Source organism: Oryzias latipes, chromosome 3 (assembly GCF_002234675.1).
Source record: "Oryzias latipes chromosome 3, ASM223467v1".
NCBI lineage: Eukaryota > Metazoa > Chordata > Actinopteri > Beloniformes > Adrianichthyidae > Oryzias > Oryzias latipes.
The window spans coordinates 11601468-11617090 of NC_019861.2; the positions used below are offsets into that span (position 1 = coordinate 11601468).

The 15623-nt window shown below is 40.1% G+C and overlaps 1 protein-coding gene across 1 annotated transcript in view; it reads right to left on the reverse strand.

Moving 5' to 3' along the window:
- Positions 1 to 15623, reverse strand: part of LOC101166699 (A disintegrin and metalloproteinase with thrombospondin motifs 7) — a 202016-nt gene that overhangs the window by 106302 nt on the left and 80091 nt on the right. The window contains exon 9 of the mRNA XM_023952917.1: positions 8440 to 8584. Within this exon, the coding sequence (XP_023808685.1) occupies positions 8440 to 8584 (145 nt within the window). The remainder of the gene's footprint in view (positions 1 to 8439; positions 8585 to 15623) is intronic.

Consider the following 15623-nt stretch of genomic DNA (forward strand, 5'->3'; position numbering starts at 1 on the left):
ACAGCCTTTAAATACTCCAGCCAGGCAATTAGGAAGGCACCATCTACTGAAGCCTCCAGGGGAGAAACCAATGGACTTATTTAATGTTTATTTGCTTTGCTTCTGTTGTTCATTATTCATTTTGTTCCACTTTTGATGATTTTTCTCTTCCACTAAGAGGCCAAGTTTTGTGTTTAGTCTTGTCTTTATAGTCTTTGTTAAATGTCTTTTGTAGTCATGTTAGTTCCCCCCCCCCATGTTTCTCAAGTGGTCTGATCAGCCACTATATATGTTCCCCTTTGTTGTGTCTTTGGTTAGGTCAGTTTGTTTCTGTTACTTGGTCTGTTCAGTTGGTTAAGTTAAAGTTATTGCCTGAGTTAATTATGTTTCTGTTGACCTCTTTTACGGTTTACCAGTTTGTTCATCTTTTTACATTTTTTGAGAAAATTAAAATTTTCATTTTTGTGAAACTTCTGTTGTCCTCTTTGGCCGCTCGATCCCCCACATGTGGTGTCAGAAGTGGGATCAGCAATTGAGGACACAGAATTTTTTTTTCTCCCCTTTTTTGACACCTGCAGTTTATTGTGGAGTATACCATGCATTGTGGAGGAAGAGTTGTGAGACCTCGGACAGAGAACAAGGACATTAATAGTGGACTTGGAGACCGTGAAGAGGAAGAACATGAGGCTGGAGCTACAGGGGTTGCACCAGGTACTGAGGGTGAAGACACACATGAGCCAACATTGAAAAATCTGACTGATATTCTCCAAGCTTTCATGGGAAAACAGGAAGCCAGAGACCTGCAACTTCAGGAGGAAGCTAAACAGCAAGAACATCGTCTAAAATCTCTGCAGCACCAGTTTCAGCTTCTTCAGATGGAGGTGCAGGCCCGCACTTCTCCTATCCCAGAACTCACTTCATCAGCACCTGATCCTTCAGATGTGTCAAACTTTGAAAATCAATCTTCACAACCAACATCTGCTCCAGAATGTGAACCACCGGCACCTAGTCGACCTCATTTTTCTAGAGAGCCAAGGTTGGAAAAACTCACAGAAAATGATGATGTTGAACATTTCCTTGTAACATTTGAAAGAATTGCTACAGCTTGCAAGTGGATCAGATCTGACTGGGTTTTCCACCTTATTCCACTGCTCACTGGTAAGGCTAGGAGTGCTTATGTTGGCATGGATTTTGATGACTCACAGGATTATGACAAAGTGAAAACTGCCATTCTGCACAAATATGACATCAACCCTGAGTCTTACAGGCAACGGTTTCGCTCCTTGGAAGTTGGACCTGAGGAGACTCCCAAGGAACTGTATGCCAGACTGAAAGAGCTGTATGACAAGTGGATTCAGCCTAAAGGTAAAACAACAAAAGAAATTGCTGAAATAATAATCATGGAACAATATTTAAGAATGGTGTCACCTGAGCTTCAGATTTGGATAAAGGAACATGGTCCTAACTCGGCAGCTGAAGTGGCCTCCCTGGCAGAGGTTTTTGTGGCTGCTCGAAAGAAAAACCTTCCATGGAGCAACATTGCATGGCAGGCCTCCAAAGACTCTCGAAGGTCAGCAAACCATCAATACCATCAGAGGTCTGCCCCAGGTACGAATAGAACTCCTTTGGGGGAAGAAAAACAGACAAGACCGGCAAAGCCTTCCAGTAAAACACCAATCTGTTATTTGTGTGGGCAGGAAGGACACATTAAACCATTATGTCCGAAAAATCCAGTGAAGCTCACTCAAATGTGTCTTGTTCCATACCAAAGTCTTCCACCAGAAACCCAAGAAGGTGAAGCCATGAAACTGACCACTGTACGAATTAATGGGAAGAGTCATAAGGCTCTTGTGGATACTGGCAGCACACAGACTCTCGTGCAGAGACAGCATGTACCAGCTAATATTATTTGTACCCGTGAGACCATCTCAATCTGCTGTGTTCATGGGGATAGGAAAATATACCCCACTGCTGAACTTTATATTGAAGTCCAAGGTCAGACATATTTGTTAAATGTTGGCGTTGTGGATGATCTGCCTTTTCCAGTGGTCCTAGGTCATGACCTTCCTGTTCTTTTTGACTTGTTGGAGACAAAAGGAAATAGCAATGTTGCGGTTACAAGGGCACAGACTCAACTTGAGGAGGCGCAATCCCAACTTCTCAGTGCTTTGCCGTTCTATGATGCTGAGCTAGAGACAAACCCGGGAAAGTCTCGCAAGCCACGTAGTCAACGGAGGCAAGAGAAATTTAAGCACACAGCTGTAAAGCCAACAACTGAAGCAACTCCAGACAGTGCTTTGGGTTTTGAGTTGCCCAATGACATCAGTAAAATGCAGCATGATGATCCAACTCTGTCCTTCTGCTTTCTGAAAGCTAAAGAGTCGACTGAGTTCAAGAAAAGGAGGGAGTTTTTTCTGAATGATGGTGTTCTATATCATCAGCGTGGTCAAAGCAGCTAGTGGTCCTTCAGAGTATCCGAGATGTAATACTCAACTTGGGCCACTCTATTCCCTGGGCTGGCCACTTGGGGAAGCACAAGACTACTGCTCGCATTGTTAAACACTTTTATTGGCCTGGCTTGCATGCAGATGTTGACCAATACTGTAAGAGTTGCCCTCAGTGCCAGAAGACATCCATGAAAAGTTCAGTGAAAGCTCCGCTCCAGCCTCTTCCAATAATTGGGACTCCTTTCGAACGTTTGGGCATGGATGTTGTTGGCCCTGTAGAAAGAAGCAGAACTGGAAATCGTTACATGCTGGTGATTACAGACTATGCTACAAAATACCCAGAAGTCTTTTCTTTGAAATGTGTCAAGGCAAAAGCTGTTGCATTCTCTCTGGTGCAGTTTTTCTCAAGAGTGGGTTTCCCTAAAGAAATCTTAACAGACCGGGGGACAAACTTTATGTCTACACTGCTCAAACAGGTTTACCAGCTCCTGGGCATAAAGAGTATTCGAACAACCCCTTATCATCCACAGACGGACGGACTGACTGAGCGGTTTAACCAAACACTCAAGCAGATGCTCCGTAAGTTTGTTAATGATACTGGTTCTGACTGGGATCAGTGGCTTCCTTACCTCCTTTTTGCTTACAGGGAGGTTCCTCAGGCCTCAACTGGGTTTTCCCCATTTGAACTTCTATATGGGTTTGAAGTAAGGGGACCTTTGACCTTGCTGAGGGAGACCTGGGACAAAGATCAGGGGAGGGAGGGGCCTGTTAATGTAGTTTCCTATGTCCTACAGATGAGAGAAAAACTGCAGAAGATGAGTGAGCTGGCTCAAGACCACATGGCTGATGCTCAGCGGTACCAGAAGAGCTGGTATGACAGGAAAGCGCGACACAGAAGCTTCCTCCCAGGTCAGAAGGTTCTTGTGATGCTCCCAACAAGCGACAGTAAACTGCTGGCCAAATGGCAAGGTCCTTTTGTGGTGCACAAAAAACTTGGAGCCACAACTTACCAGGTGTCTACTCCAGGTCATGCACGTTCCAGCAGAGTGCTGCATGTGAATCTTTTAAAGGAATGGTTCCCAAGAGCTGAGGAGGAGGCCAAGGTGCTGCTCATCCAGAATGTTAAGGAGGAGGAGGTTGAATTTCTGCCAACATCAACTGCCACCACTCCAGATTTAAGCCATCTACCTTCAAACCAGCAATCTCAGGTGAAAGCACTAATAAATCCTGAGGTATTTCAGGAGCGCCCAGGACGCACCAGTCTTGTGGAACATGACATTGTGCTGAAGGACCATGCCACTGTAAGGCGGATGAGCTACAGGATCCCAGAGCGTCTCCTAGTTCCATTAAAAAAGGAGGTGGACTTCATGCTGTCTCTTGGGATTATCCAGCCTTCAAAAAGTGAGTGGTGTAATCCGGTGGTTTTGGTTCCAAAGAAAGATGGGTCGATTCGATTTTGCATTGATTTTAGATACCTGAATGCAATGTCAAAATTCGACTCCTATCCGACTCCTCGGATTGACGATCTCATTGAGCGTCTGGGGAAAGCAAAGTACTTAACCACCATTGACCTCTGCAAAGGTTATTGGCAGGTACCCCTTACTGCTCGGTCACAAGAGTACACAGCTTTCCGGACGCCCTGGGGCCTTTTTGAGTTTACTGTTCTCCCATTTGGATTACATGGTGCCCCAGCAACTTTCCAGAGACTCATGGACCAGGTACTCGGTGGGCTTGATGGCTTTGCATGTGCATATCTGGATGACATTGTTGTTTACAGCACAACATGGGACGAACATTTAGAACATCTTAAGACAGTTCTGGAGTGTCTACATTCAGTGGGACTGACAGTCAATCCAGCCAAGTGTGTTCTTGCCCAGACTGAAACGGAGTCCCTGGGTTTTACTATTGGAGGGGGGTTGATAAGACCACAGGTTAACAAAATTCAAGCAATTGAGTCCTGTCCTCTTCCCAAAACCAGGAAGCAGCTGAGGTCATTTCTTGGCATGGCGGGCTTTTACCACCGGTTTATTCCAAACTTCTCAGCCCGAGCTGCTCCACTGACAGACCTGACTGGCTCAAAATCTCCAAATCAGATTTGATGGACCACCAGGGCTGAGGCGGCCTTCCGGGACATACAGCGTTCATTAAGTACCAACCCAGTACTTCACAGCCCAGACTTTGACAAACCTTTTACTCTGCAAACTGATGCATCTGAGAGGGGCATTGGAGCTGTGCTTCTCCAGGGAGCTCCAGGAGACCAACATCCAGTGGCTTACATAAGTCGGAAGCTGATGCCCAGAGAAACTCGTTATTCAACCGTCGAGAAGAAAGCGTTGGCGATCAAGTGGGCCATGGACTCGTTCAAATATTACCTTTTAGGGAGAGAGTTTACCCTGGAGACTGACCACAAGGCGTTATCCTGGCTGGAGAGGATGAAGGATACCAATGGACGGATAACAAGATGGTATCTTGCCATGCAGCCCTTCTGCTATAAAGTGAAGTACATCCCGGGCAAGGACAACGCCACGGCTGACTACCTCTCTCGTTCTACCGGCGAGAGTTTGGAAGGGGAGGGGAGTGTGATGGCAGCATACCCTGCCACACCCACAAACAACATGGCGGTAACCTCCCTTCAGCATTGCACACTTTCTTTTTAATTTTATTATTTCAGATTCTTTATTCTTAAATAAATGCACACATTTCTTTGAGTTAAAATATACATTTATTTATTTTCAATAATTTCTAGCACATGGACACTTGTTTAGTTTACTTATTTTGGTTTGTTTAATTAATGTCACCTGTTTTTGAGTTGCCAGTGCTGAGGGGGCTACTGGTCGCTACGGGTGTGGCTGAGGTTCTGCTCCTGGAGCTGTGCTGTGAGGACTGGCAAAGCAGGAGCTCAAGTCTTCACAGCCTTTAAATACTCCAGCCAGGCAATTAGGAAGGCACCATCTACTGAAGCCTCCAGGGGAGAAACCAATGGACTTATTTAATGTTTATTTGCTTTGCTTCTGTTGTTCATTATTCATTTTGTTCCACTTTTGATGATTTTTCTCGTCCACTAAGAGGCCAAGTTTTGTGTTTAGTCTTGTCTTTATAGTCTTTGTTAAATGTCTTTTGTAGTCATGTTAGTTCCCCCCCCCCATGTTTCTCAAGTGGTCTGATCAGCCACTATATATGTTCCCCTGTTGTGTCTTTGGTTAGGTCAGTTTGTTTCTGTTACTTGGTCTGTTCAGTTGGTTAAGTTAAAGTTATTGCCTGAGTTAATTATGTTTCTGTTGACCTCTTTTACGGGCCCAGTTTGTTCATCTTTTTACATGTTTTGAGAAAATTAAAATTTTCATTTTTGTGAAACTTCTGTTGTCCTCTTTGGCCGCTCGATCCCTCACACTGATCAACCTATAATAGAATCAAAATGACCCTAGATGTTGTATTATAAAGTAAATCATTCATCTTAAAACATGCTTTCAGTTTCAAACCATATCAAATTAACGCCCTGCAGGGGTTTAAGGCACCATACAGGTCGGTGTTCCTTAGACAAACAAGTTAACTTCTTTAGAACGATTTTGATTGCTGTGTTTCAGATCCCTCACCTGGACACAGGTGATGCCCACCAAAGCAGAACCAAACTACCAGGCGGCTTTAGCCAAAAGATATCAGAGAGGTTTTTGATCTTCTATTTTTTTCTCACAAAATTGCATATCAACACCAGCGGACTGCCCACAAATTAAGTTTATGATCATGTGACACATTGTTTTGTATTGGACCCATTAGAACAGGGGTCGGGAACCTATGGCTCGCGAGCCATATATGACTCTTTTGATGGTCACATGTGGCTCGCAGACAAATCTTTAATTTTACTTTTTTTCATTAGACCAGTCCTTTTCGGGCGCGATGCGATGCCAGAGGCGCGCAGTAGTAGCGGTGCTTGGAGAAAAAACTATCAGTTTACTATTATCTATTTCACAGAGTTTGTACCACCCGGAAAACTGTGAATTGCCGTGCCTAAAACTGCGCGCTCTCGTCTCTGAGAAAGAGCGCGCAGTTGCGGGGACGGGATGTGTGAGAGAGAAAGCAGAGGGTGGGGGTGAGGTGTTGTGGGGACAGGCTGCAGGTGAATCGCGCAGGGATTGTAAAAACGTAAAACCCGCTGCCCGTCACTCACTGCAGCGTGTGAGTGTATGTTTGGCTCCATGTCTGCATGTGAGCAGTCTTTGTCACATCTACAGAACATTCAGACCAACCTAAGATCACGTTTAAAGTCTCAACGCCTGCATGAAGCAGAAACTCACCACGTATCAACCAGACTAGACAACAAAACTACCACGAGAAATACTCATCATTTATTAGCAACAGCATAACAATGTTATTAAAAAGGATCCACAGACTTATTGTACTTTAAAAATGTTGAAATTACATCAAATGCACACATTCACTTGTATATTTAGTTTTAAAAATATTGTCGCGGACTGAGTTTAACTTGGCTGTCGGGCCGCGTTAAAAGTTCTGGGGTTCATTGAAGGCATCAAGCAGAGATCTGATTGGCTCTCAGTTCTGTCGCTCAGCCTGTTGTTAGGTAATTTGGACCAATGGGGTTCAGCTATGGGCCGAATAAGGAAAATGGGAGGGTTGGAGCGGGAGCAGGTGAATATAAAGTTGGGAGAAGCGCTCTCTCTCGTCTCGGCAGGAGAGATTCAGGAGTTGATGAATTAGTTGTATGGCGTTTGTTGTGGTCTACAGTAACCAGAATAAAGAACCTTAAAAGAGGTTAAGTCTCCGTGCATCAGTGTGGGAAAGAGACACAACATTATTGTATGGCTCTTTCGAAATTACATTTAAAAATATTTGGTGTTTATGGCTCTCTTGGCCAAAAAGGTTCCCGACCCCTGCATTAGAATGTATGTTCAATCCTTTAGAAGTCACCATCTGGGCTGGTTATGGTGTCACTAAACTGAGAACCTTAAAGAAAATGTGGGGAAACAGGCAGAACACTCAGCTTGATGACTGCTAGAACATTCTCGCTAAAGCTGGAGATAACATGGTTATTTCTCCATCAAGAAACCACGGCCATTTCGCTACAAAATGTTTTCAAAAACCGCCTGGTTGGGATAAGAGCCCTTGAGTTTGGCCTGAATAAAGCTGTCACCCCAAATATGGATCAAATCAGTGACCTCGCTTCCCTTCCACTGACTGGTCTCAGCAGCATCGTATGCCATGGTTGTTGTTTATGTTTTCGTTCCCGCCTACTTCAACGCAGAATGATGACTTTTGTAGCGTATCAATGACGTAGGGGTCGGCCTGCCCGTTCAGACGGCGGTCGTATTTCAAAAGATCGGATACGTATTGGATTCAGGACCACATACCCAAGTGGCCTGGGTCACATTTGAAAAGATCAGATCTGTGTCATTCAGATTGTCATGAAAAGATCAGATACAGGTCGCGTAGGGGCAAAAAAAATCTGAATTGTTTCAGCCTGCAGTGTGAACGTAGCCTAATTTTGACCACAAGGCAAACATTTTTTGAAAGGTCAACCAGATCATCTGTTAAAATACATATGTTTCTATTCAAGTTTCAATGCTTGCTTCTGGCTAAACTTACAGGAGTCATTATCAAAGTATATTGCTTTGCGTTTGCATAAAGTGCTCTAAAAAATATATTGCGCATCTGTGCTAGCCACCCAAGTGTTAAAGTGTCTTTGGGCAAGACACTGTGCCCCACATTTCTAGCAGTGGCCTGGTCAGCGCCTGGCATGACATGGGTGATGGAATGTGTGTGATGAGAGACTGTGGTTTTAAAGTGCTTTGAAGAAAGTAACATTTTGCAGCATAAGTACATGCCATTTAACATGTGAAAAAGCTTGTGATTCAATAGTGAATAGATATAAAACAATAAATGTTGCTTCATGTTGCATCTTTTTCTAATTTGCAGTATATATTTATTAAATTCTACCGTAAAAAGACTGACTGGAGCCTCAGTGAATGCTTGTCTGAATTGCTGTGTAACTTGATCTTACATCCATGTCATCGCAGAGCAGGGACTTGGATCCGTACTGAAGACGACACTGATGGACGGCGCTGTACAGTTGTCCAGGGAGAACTGAGCTGACAGACAGTCTGTCCTTGACAGGGACGTCATCAAGACACCAGCCCCATCCACGACTGTGAGACCAAGGAAAGAGAAAAAAACATTTACAAGACGTTTATTCAATTCTTGACAATTTGAGTGTTTTCTGTCTAACTAAATCACAGAAATACGTGTTCCAAATTTCACAACCACATTTTTTTACATTGAAGATAAAACTAAATTGATAAAATTGATTAAAAAAAAAGCTCTGGTAGTCCGGTGAAGATCTCTGCCTCAATCAGGATAAAAGTAAAATATTACCACAGATCTTTCATGTATTTTCAGATATTGAAGTAAAAAGTTGAACTCTATCCCAGCTGTAAGAATTAACAGCTTTTTAATTTGAGAAAAGTTGTAAATTCATTATTTGAATGGAGGACTTCCTGGTTTTTCATATTTATCATTGTGGCAGTATGGCGGCAGTTCAAGGAAACATCGCTAAGTGAAATTGCTTATAAAAAAGAAAAATAAATAAAATTGTTTGGCAAGAAGCCCTGTCATTTGCGGTCATGTCCCAAAGCCCAAAAAACGTGATTGCCTTTTTTTTTAAATCAATAAGACGACTAATTTTAATACAGGAAAAGTAAATAAGTTGTGTTTGAGTTGTGTTATACACTTTCAGGAGGAATATAAATAAATAAGTATACGGTACATAAGGTCATATGTGGTATAAAGTAGAGCAAAATATACAGCTGTGTGGGATTTTTCTGGTGATGGCATTTGCGCAGCTCTTCAGGATGTGAGTAGGAGAAAAATCACACGACAAGCAAAACTTTTACTCCATTTTGAGTAGGTGAGTACAGAGAATGACTTGCAACAGCAAAACAGTGGGTTTTCTTTCGTCACAGGAACTACTCTTACAATATAAGTTGAGATCATTTTTAAAAATTTGTAAAAATTTTGCACCGTATTCACCGAAAAATGGGTCAGCCTTTTTAGCCTAGTTCTGCCAGCTGTGCGACTTATACTCAGGTGCGACTTAAATATTATTAAAACAAATTACATCAATAACCACTAGAGGGCGCTGTAGGTGTGTGTGTTTGCAACTGACAGCATGAAGATGTGCCGCTCAGTCTTATGCCGGGTCTGGCGGAATTCAACGGATTTAGTGTTTCGAAGTGATATAAAGAGTTGAGCTGACTTGTCAGCATGGTTTTTTATGCCATGGTAATCTGAATATTTTTTTATTATGCTATTAATATGTTAAAGTAATGGACCAGTTTCCCCCTGTGTTTCAAGAGGATAATTAAGCGTCAGTGTGTTACTGTAGTGAAGCGTGGATATATTCAGTCGACTATTGTTGTCTATTATGTTATGATTTGCTCTTTCAGATGAAATGTCAGTTCTTATTCCCATATTTTTTTAAATCATTTTCTCCCCAAAGGACTCTCAAATATTATGCATTGTGTGGCTGCTGCGACTTACACCCCAGAGTGACTTAAATACAGTGAATTCTGATAAAATGTAACACTCTGAAACATGAAAAGTCTGCTAATCTTTTTTCCCCCTGTTATTCTGATGTTTTTTCTTAGGCTAGAATAGCTCTCTCTTCTTAAAAATGTCTAGACAGGTCTGTGTAGAAAAACAACAATTAGAAAAAATGGTTCTTGCATTACACCTCTTTAGATACACAGACGCTTAAAAGCACAGAGCTTGCATTCATATAGATTAATTATTATTTCTATTATCATTAATAATTAATAATAACATAATAATTTATAATAATAATAATAATAATAATAATAATAATAATAATAATAATAATAATAATAATAATAATAAGTATTATTATTATTATTACTATTATTATTATTATTATTATTATTATTAATTAGTCATTATCATATTGACTAGCTGGAATGGGCCTGTGGACAGTTTGCTGCTACGACTTAATGTTACTAAAGTGCATTGCAGAGAGCTGACGTAGTTTGACATGAAACAGAAAACATTTGAAGGACACTAAAGCTTAATCATGTGGTAGTATTTGGGCTTTAAATTTTCTGTCGCCACTTTAGACATTATCTTCAGATTCATGCAGCACACTATGTTCAAATATGAAAAGCTTGTAGATCATTAAGAGTTGTGTTTTCAAAAAACTGTGAATGCTACAAAAACTAAGACAAGAAAAAAAGGAATTTTACCAAATTACTTCGAAAGACCTTTGTCATAATTGAAGAAATAATGAATAAGACTACTAAGACTATGAGAGCTGTTCTACTCAAGGTCTCACTCAGAAATGTCGAACTACTGTGTTATCTGTTACTGATCTTAAAGGTGCCATTCAACCGTCCTGGATAATAGAGCAACAACACTTATGTTCTAGAAAAGAAATAAAATCAATATAAAAATTAATTTTACTTAAAAAAGAAAATCTGTTTGGAAGGTTATTCATGAAGTAAATTGTGAAGAACTCCAACTGATATTCATAAATAAAAAAGTACTAATAGTTACCTTGAATGAAACCGAAGGAAATATTAGAAAAGAACATTGAATCAAGTTCCAGTGGATGAAATTATGACAGGCAGGAGTAAAAACTGACATCATGCTAGAGAGAAATCGAGCGCTTTATTGAAGTATTCTGACTGGTTGAGGAACCTGTTCTGATTAAGATGAGTACATTTTAAGCTTTGTGTGACTGTAACCATTGTCCCTTTGTGAAGTCTTGACAGTCAGCAGTGACCCGTGTAACCATAGAAAAGTTAGCAGAATATTCAAAAAGCTTCTCCTATCTCTCTTTCAACTATCTGGATTTAAATTAAAGGACTGGGTATGAAATATTTTTATTTATGACCGATTCCTGCCAATCAAACTCTTCCTACAGTGTGATAAAGCATATGCAAGCAACGTATGACCATTTTAATTATGAAAAGCCCTTTCAGAGCAAAGCTGTTGAGTACCTCAGACGTGTACAAACATACTTGCGCATAGAGTGTGCAATAATCAAAGATTAGTGGGGCTTTCAATTTCATTTAAAATAGTTCTCTGATTTTACACAGCAGCCCTTTATACTTTGCAGACTGAGGACAGAGTTTGACTACTAGTGTGCAATTGAGCAAGGTTGCGATTTGCACTGAAGAATAAACATTTAAAGTGTTACCAACATAATCTTTTTCATGTGTTGCTGTTGAGTTCACCTGCATTTAAGATTCCAAACAGCCACCAAAACACTTCAAACACTAGTTGAGTTGAAGTAACACAAGCCCAAAACTTTTGGGCTATAACATATGTTCATATATACGTATATTTCATATTTACATATTTAACAAAAAAGTGGCTTCACATTACCATAATGTATTATCTTAAGAATGACAACTATGTGAATGAAATTAAATAATGTCCTAGCAGCCAGCTCAGATGATAATTAGAGTGGAAGATGTAAAAATGGCAGATTAAATAAAGATACAGATGGTTGAAAACATTCAATCCAACACTTCATTCATTCATGCATGCATTCATGCATGCATGCATTCATTCATTCATTCATTCATTCATTCATGCATTCATTCATTCATTCATTCATTCATTCATTCATCTTCTTGCGATTATTCCCTTTTGGGGTCACGGGGATGCTGGAGCCAATCCCGGCCACTTGTGGGTGAATGCAGGGGGCACCCTGGACAGGTCGCCAGTCTGTCGCAGGGTAGAATGTCCACAATCACACACACACGCAGTCTCACATACAAAAAAAATTGTTTAATACAGAGTGGTGCAAAAATATGACCTCACCTTGTTTAGGTTTAAAAAGTAAATGGCAATTCCTGTTTTGCAAAAACAAAAGGTTGGGGGGAGGTCAAATTGATAAATACTGTACATCTCTGTCCATTTTCAAAAGATACACTTTTTCCTGGAAATTGGAAAAATAAGTATTTGCTGATTTTGTAAGTTTATCCACTTTAAAGGATTGACAGTCTGTCATTCTAATGGTAGATTAATTTAAACAGTGAAACATAGAAAATTACAAGAAAAATAAAGAAAATCACTTCAAACAAATTCTAGAAATTTATTTGCATTCCATTGAGGGAATTAAGTGTTTGATTCCCTAGTAAGCGTTAAAAGTGCTGGTTCACAAGGACCATTTGACTCTCCTAATCAACCTGTCACCTGATTTGAAGACACCAGTTTGAACTAAAGACACCTGTCCACAGAATCAGTCAATTAGACTTGACTACTTCACCGTGTGGATGGGAGGTGCCACGTACCATCAAATCTTAAGTAAGCTTCAAATTGGTTGGTGGATGGGTCTTCAAACAGGATAATGACCCAAAACATCCAGCCAAGACAACCAAGGAATGGCTGAAGAAGAAACATGTCAAGGTCACGGAGTGACTCAGGCAGTCTCCAGACCTCAGTCCTGTAGAAAACACATACAGAGAGCTTCTAAATCTAAATGATTTAGAAGTCATCTGTAAAGAAGAGTAGACCAAAATTCCTCCTGATCATCCTGATCATCAACTACAAGAAACGTCTGACCTCTGTGCTGCCAGGCTTTTGCCAAATATTTCCAAGTATTGTCAGAGCTCAAAAACCTATTTCTCTCAATTAAAAACAAATAAGTTAATTTACATTTTTTAAAGTCTATTTTTTAATTTTTCTTATGATTTGCTATCTCACTGTTCTTGTAAGCCAACTATTAAGATGACAGTGTCAGTTTCTTTTCAAGTGACCAAACCTACAATATAAACAAAGTATAACATACTCATTTTCTCTGCTGTTTCATCCAGATAATGGGGAGTTATACGAATAAATAAGAATCTGTCGCATTTTGGACAAAAGTCCCCCAAACTGCATATGTAATTCATTAGATCAGTGTCTTTATCAAAAAATAAATTCCCTATTATAACTTTGAAACATTTTAAAGAATGGGTGGTAATTCAGCAGTGCTGCAGCGGATGAAGCACATCCCTTCACACAAATAGGATAAAGTTGACAGGAAGCCTTTGTTGGAGGAGAAAGGGAGGAAGCAAAGGGAACCGACTTGATTTTCAAAGTAAAATGCCACATGCAGCCTCGGCGAGTTCTATTTGCATAAGCCTGTGATCTCATCTGTAGAGTGGACAGTGCTGCTGTGGCATGCTTCTAAAGAAAGCACACACACAAACACTGAATCTGAAAAATAGTTCAGGCTTTATTTTTTAACTTTTTTCTTTCCTCCCACACTTTAAGCTCGGGAACAAAATGTTCAACTGTACTATGTATTTCATTCTCTGGTGCGTCTGAACAATCCACTGGTTAAATCTTTGTAACATTGTACTAAGACCAAAATATTTAGTGATGAAAGCATAAAAAAAGAGATCAATATTTAGGGTCCAAGAATGACCCCTTTAAAATTGTGACAAACACAGATTGTGTATAGCTGCAAAGGAAAACAAGGCTTGATTAAAAATGTATGATCCTTTCAGCATCATGAATGATAATTAGTGGCTGAATGAATGAGTCTCCACATGAAGCAACAATAAACACTGTTACAGTTTTTTTCATTTCACTCTAAGTCTCATAAAAAATTAACCAATTCATTTGATCTAAATTCATAAGACAAAAATAATTAAATTCCTTTATGTGGAGCCTATAAAAAACTGACTTGTCTTCAATAGTTTCACTGTCCAGCTTGGCCTTTTTTCTAAGCCTGGAATCCAGACTCTGGAATCTGAGCTCTTTAGACATTAAAGGGTGCCTCAGTATAGTGAGTCCGTTTATATGATGATATCAGCTCTCAACTCAGAGTGACCCATGACACAGCACAGAAAATAGCACCTACAGATCAAGCCTTGAAGCAGTGAGCACTCTGGCATATCAAATGCTGAGGATAAAAAAATAAACAGATAAATAAAACCTTTATCTTGGAAGGCTATAGCAGAGGTAAGACATGAAGTCAAGTGTAAATGCAGCACCTGGACCTGAGATCTACAGGATAAAAAACTAAACATGGCAACATCTTGAAAACAAAAAAAATAATGATTGCAGTATTTTCCTTTTACAAAAGTAGCCAACAGCTTTTCTGGGAGGTCATAAGACAGAACAAACACAAACAAATGAATCCTATGACTTTAAGCCAAAATAATATAGAGCTAAGCCAAATCCCATATACTGCATAATTCTTTTTGATAATAATAATTCCCCCTCAAATGTTGCAAAATATTTTAATAATACATTCATATTTATGTGCATCTGTGGGGACACCAGTATGTTGTTTTTTATAAAAATAAACAGCCTCGAGAATAAAAATTATAGCAAAATCCAGACAAAAAACTAAATAATTCCCACTCCGATCGTCTATTGATCTATTTGAAGTGTTCCCAGTTGTCTTTTCATTATGGTTATGCAGTTTTTTAACCAAAAATGAAAAAAAAAAATAAATAAAATAAACTGTGTTGTTTTGTAGGACATAGTTTCTGCAGGAGGTCATTGGAAATTCACCTCTGAGTCTGTGGTCTACAATGTTGGCACGGAGCATCGTCCCCTTCCCATTATCTATTGGTTTACACTCACTCCCACTAGCTTACAGACCCTCACACCTCAACGTAACATTATGAGAGAAGCAAATTTGGTGAGCAATATTGGAGCTTTCCAGCCGTACAGGCTGAACCAGACACCAGCTCAAATGATGGATCGAATTGTCTGCAAGGGGATGCATCCGAATGGAGTGGAGCAGAAAGCTTGTGGCCTGCCCATAGTAGGTTCCACGTCACACCTACAAGCTTTTTCCAATGGCATTTTTTCATCTCCTCCTGCTTCACAACAATTTGAATAAAGAAAAACTCAGAAAATCTGTTTTCAGTTCAATTTATGTCCTCCATCATTTGAAAAATTCTACAAGAAAATGTTGAATACACCAAAAACACCTTTTCATCTATAAATAGTAAGTCAAGTTGTTGGTGTTAGGTGGTACCGTTTAATCTGAAATAGTGTTGTGACAAACACGTTTCCGGCTAATGTCTTTTAAAAGTGAGCTAAATAGCTCAACATAATTGCAGGGGTTTTTGTAATTACCTCTTTGCATGAGAAGTGCCATACACACAAGCTGCCTTGTGTTTGTTACAGTTGCAGCCACAGTGGGTCCGTGTTTGTAATAAATGA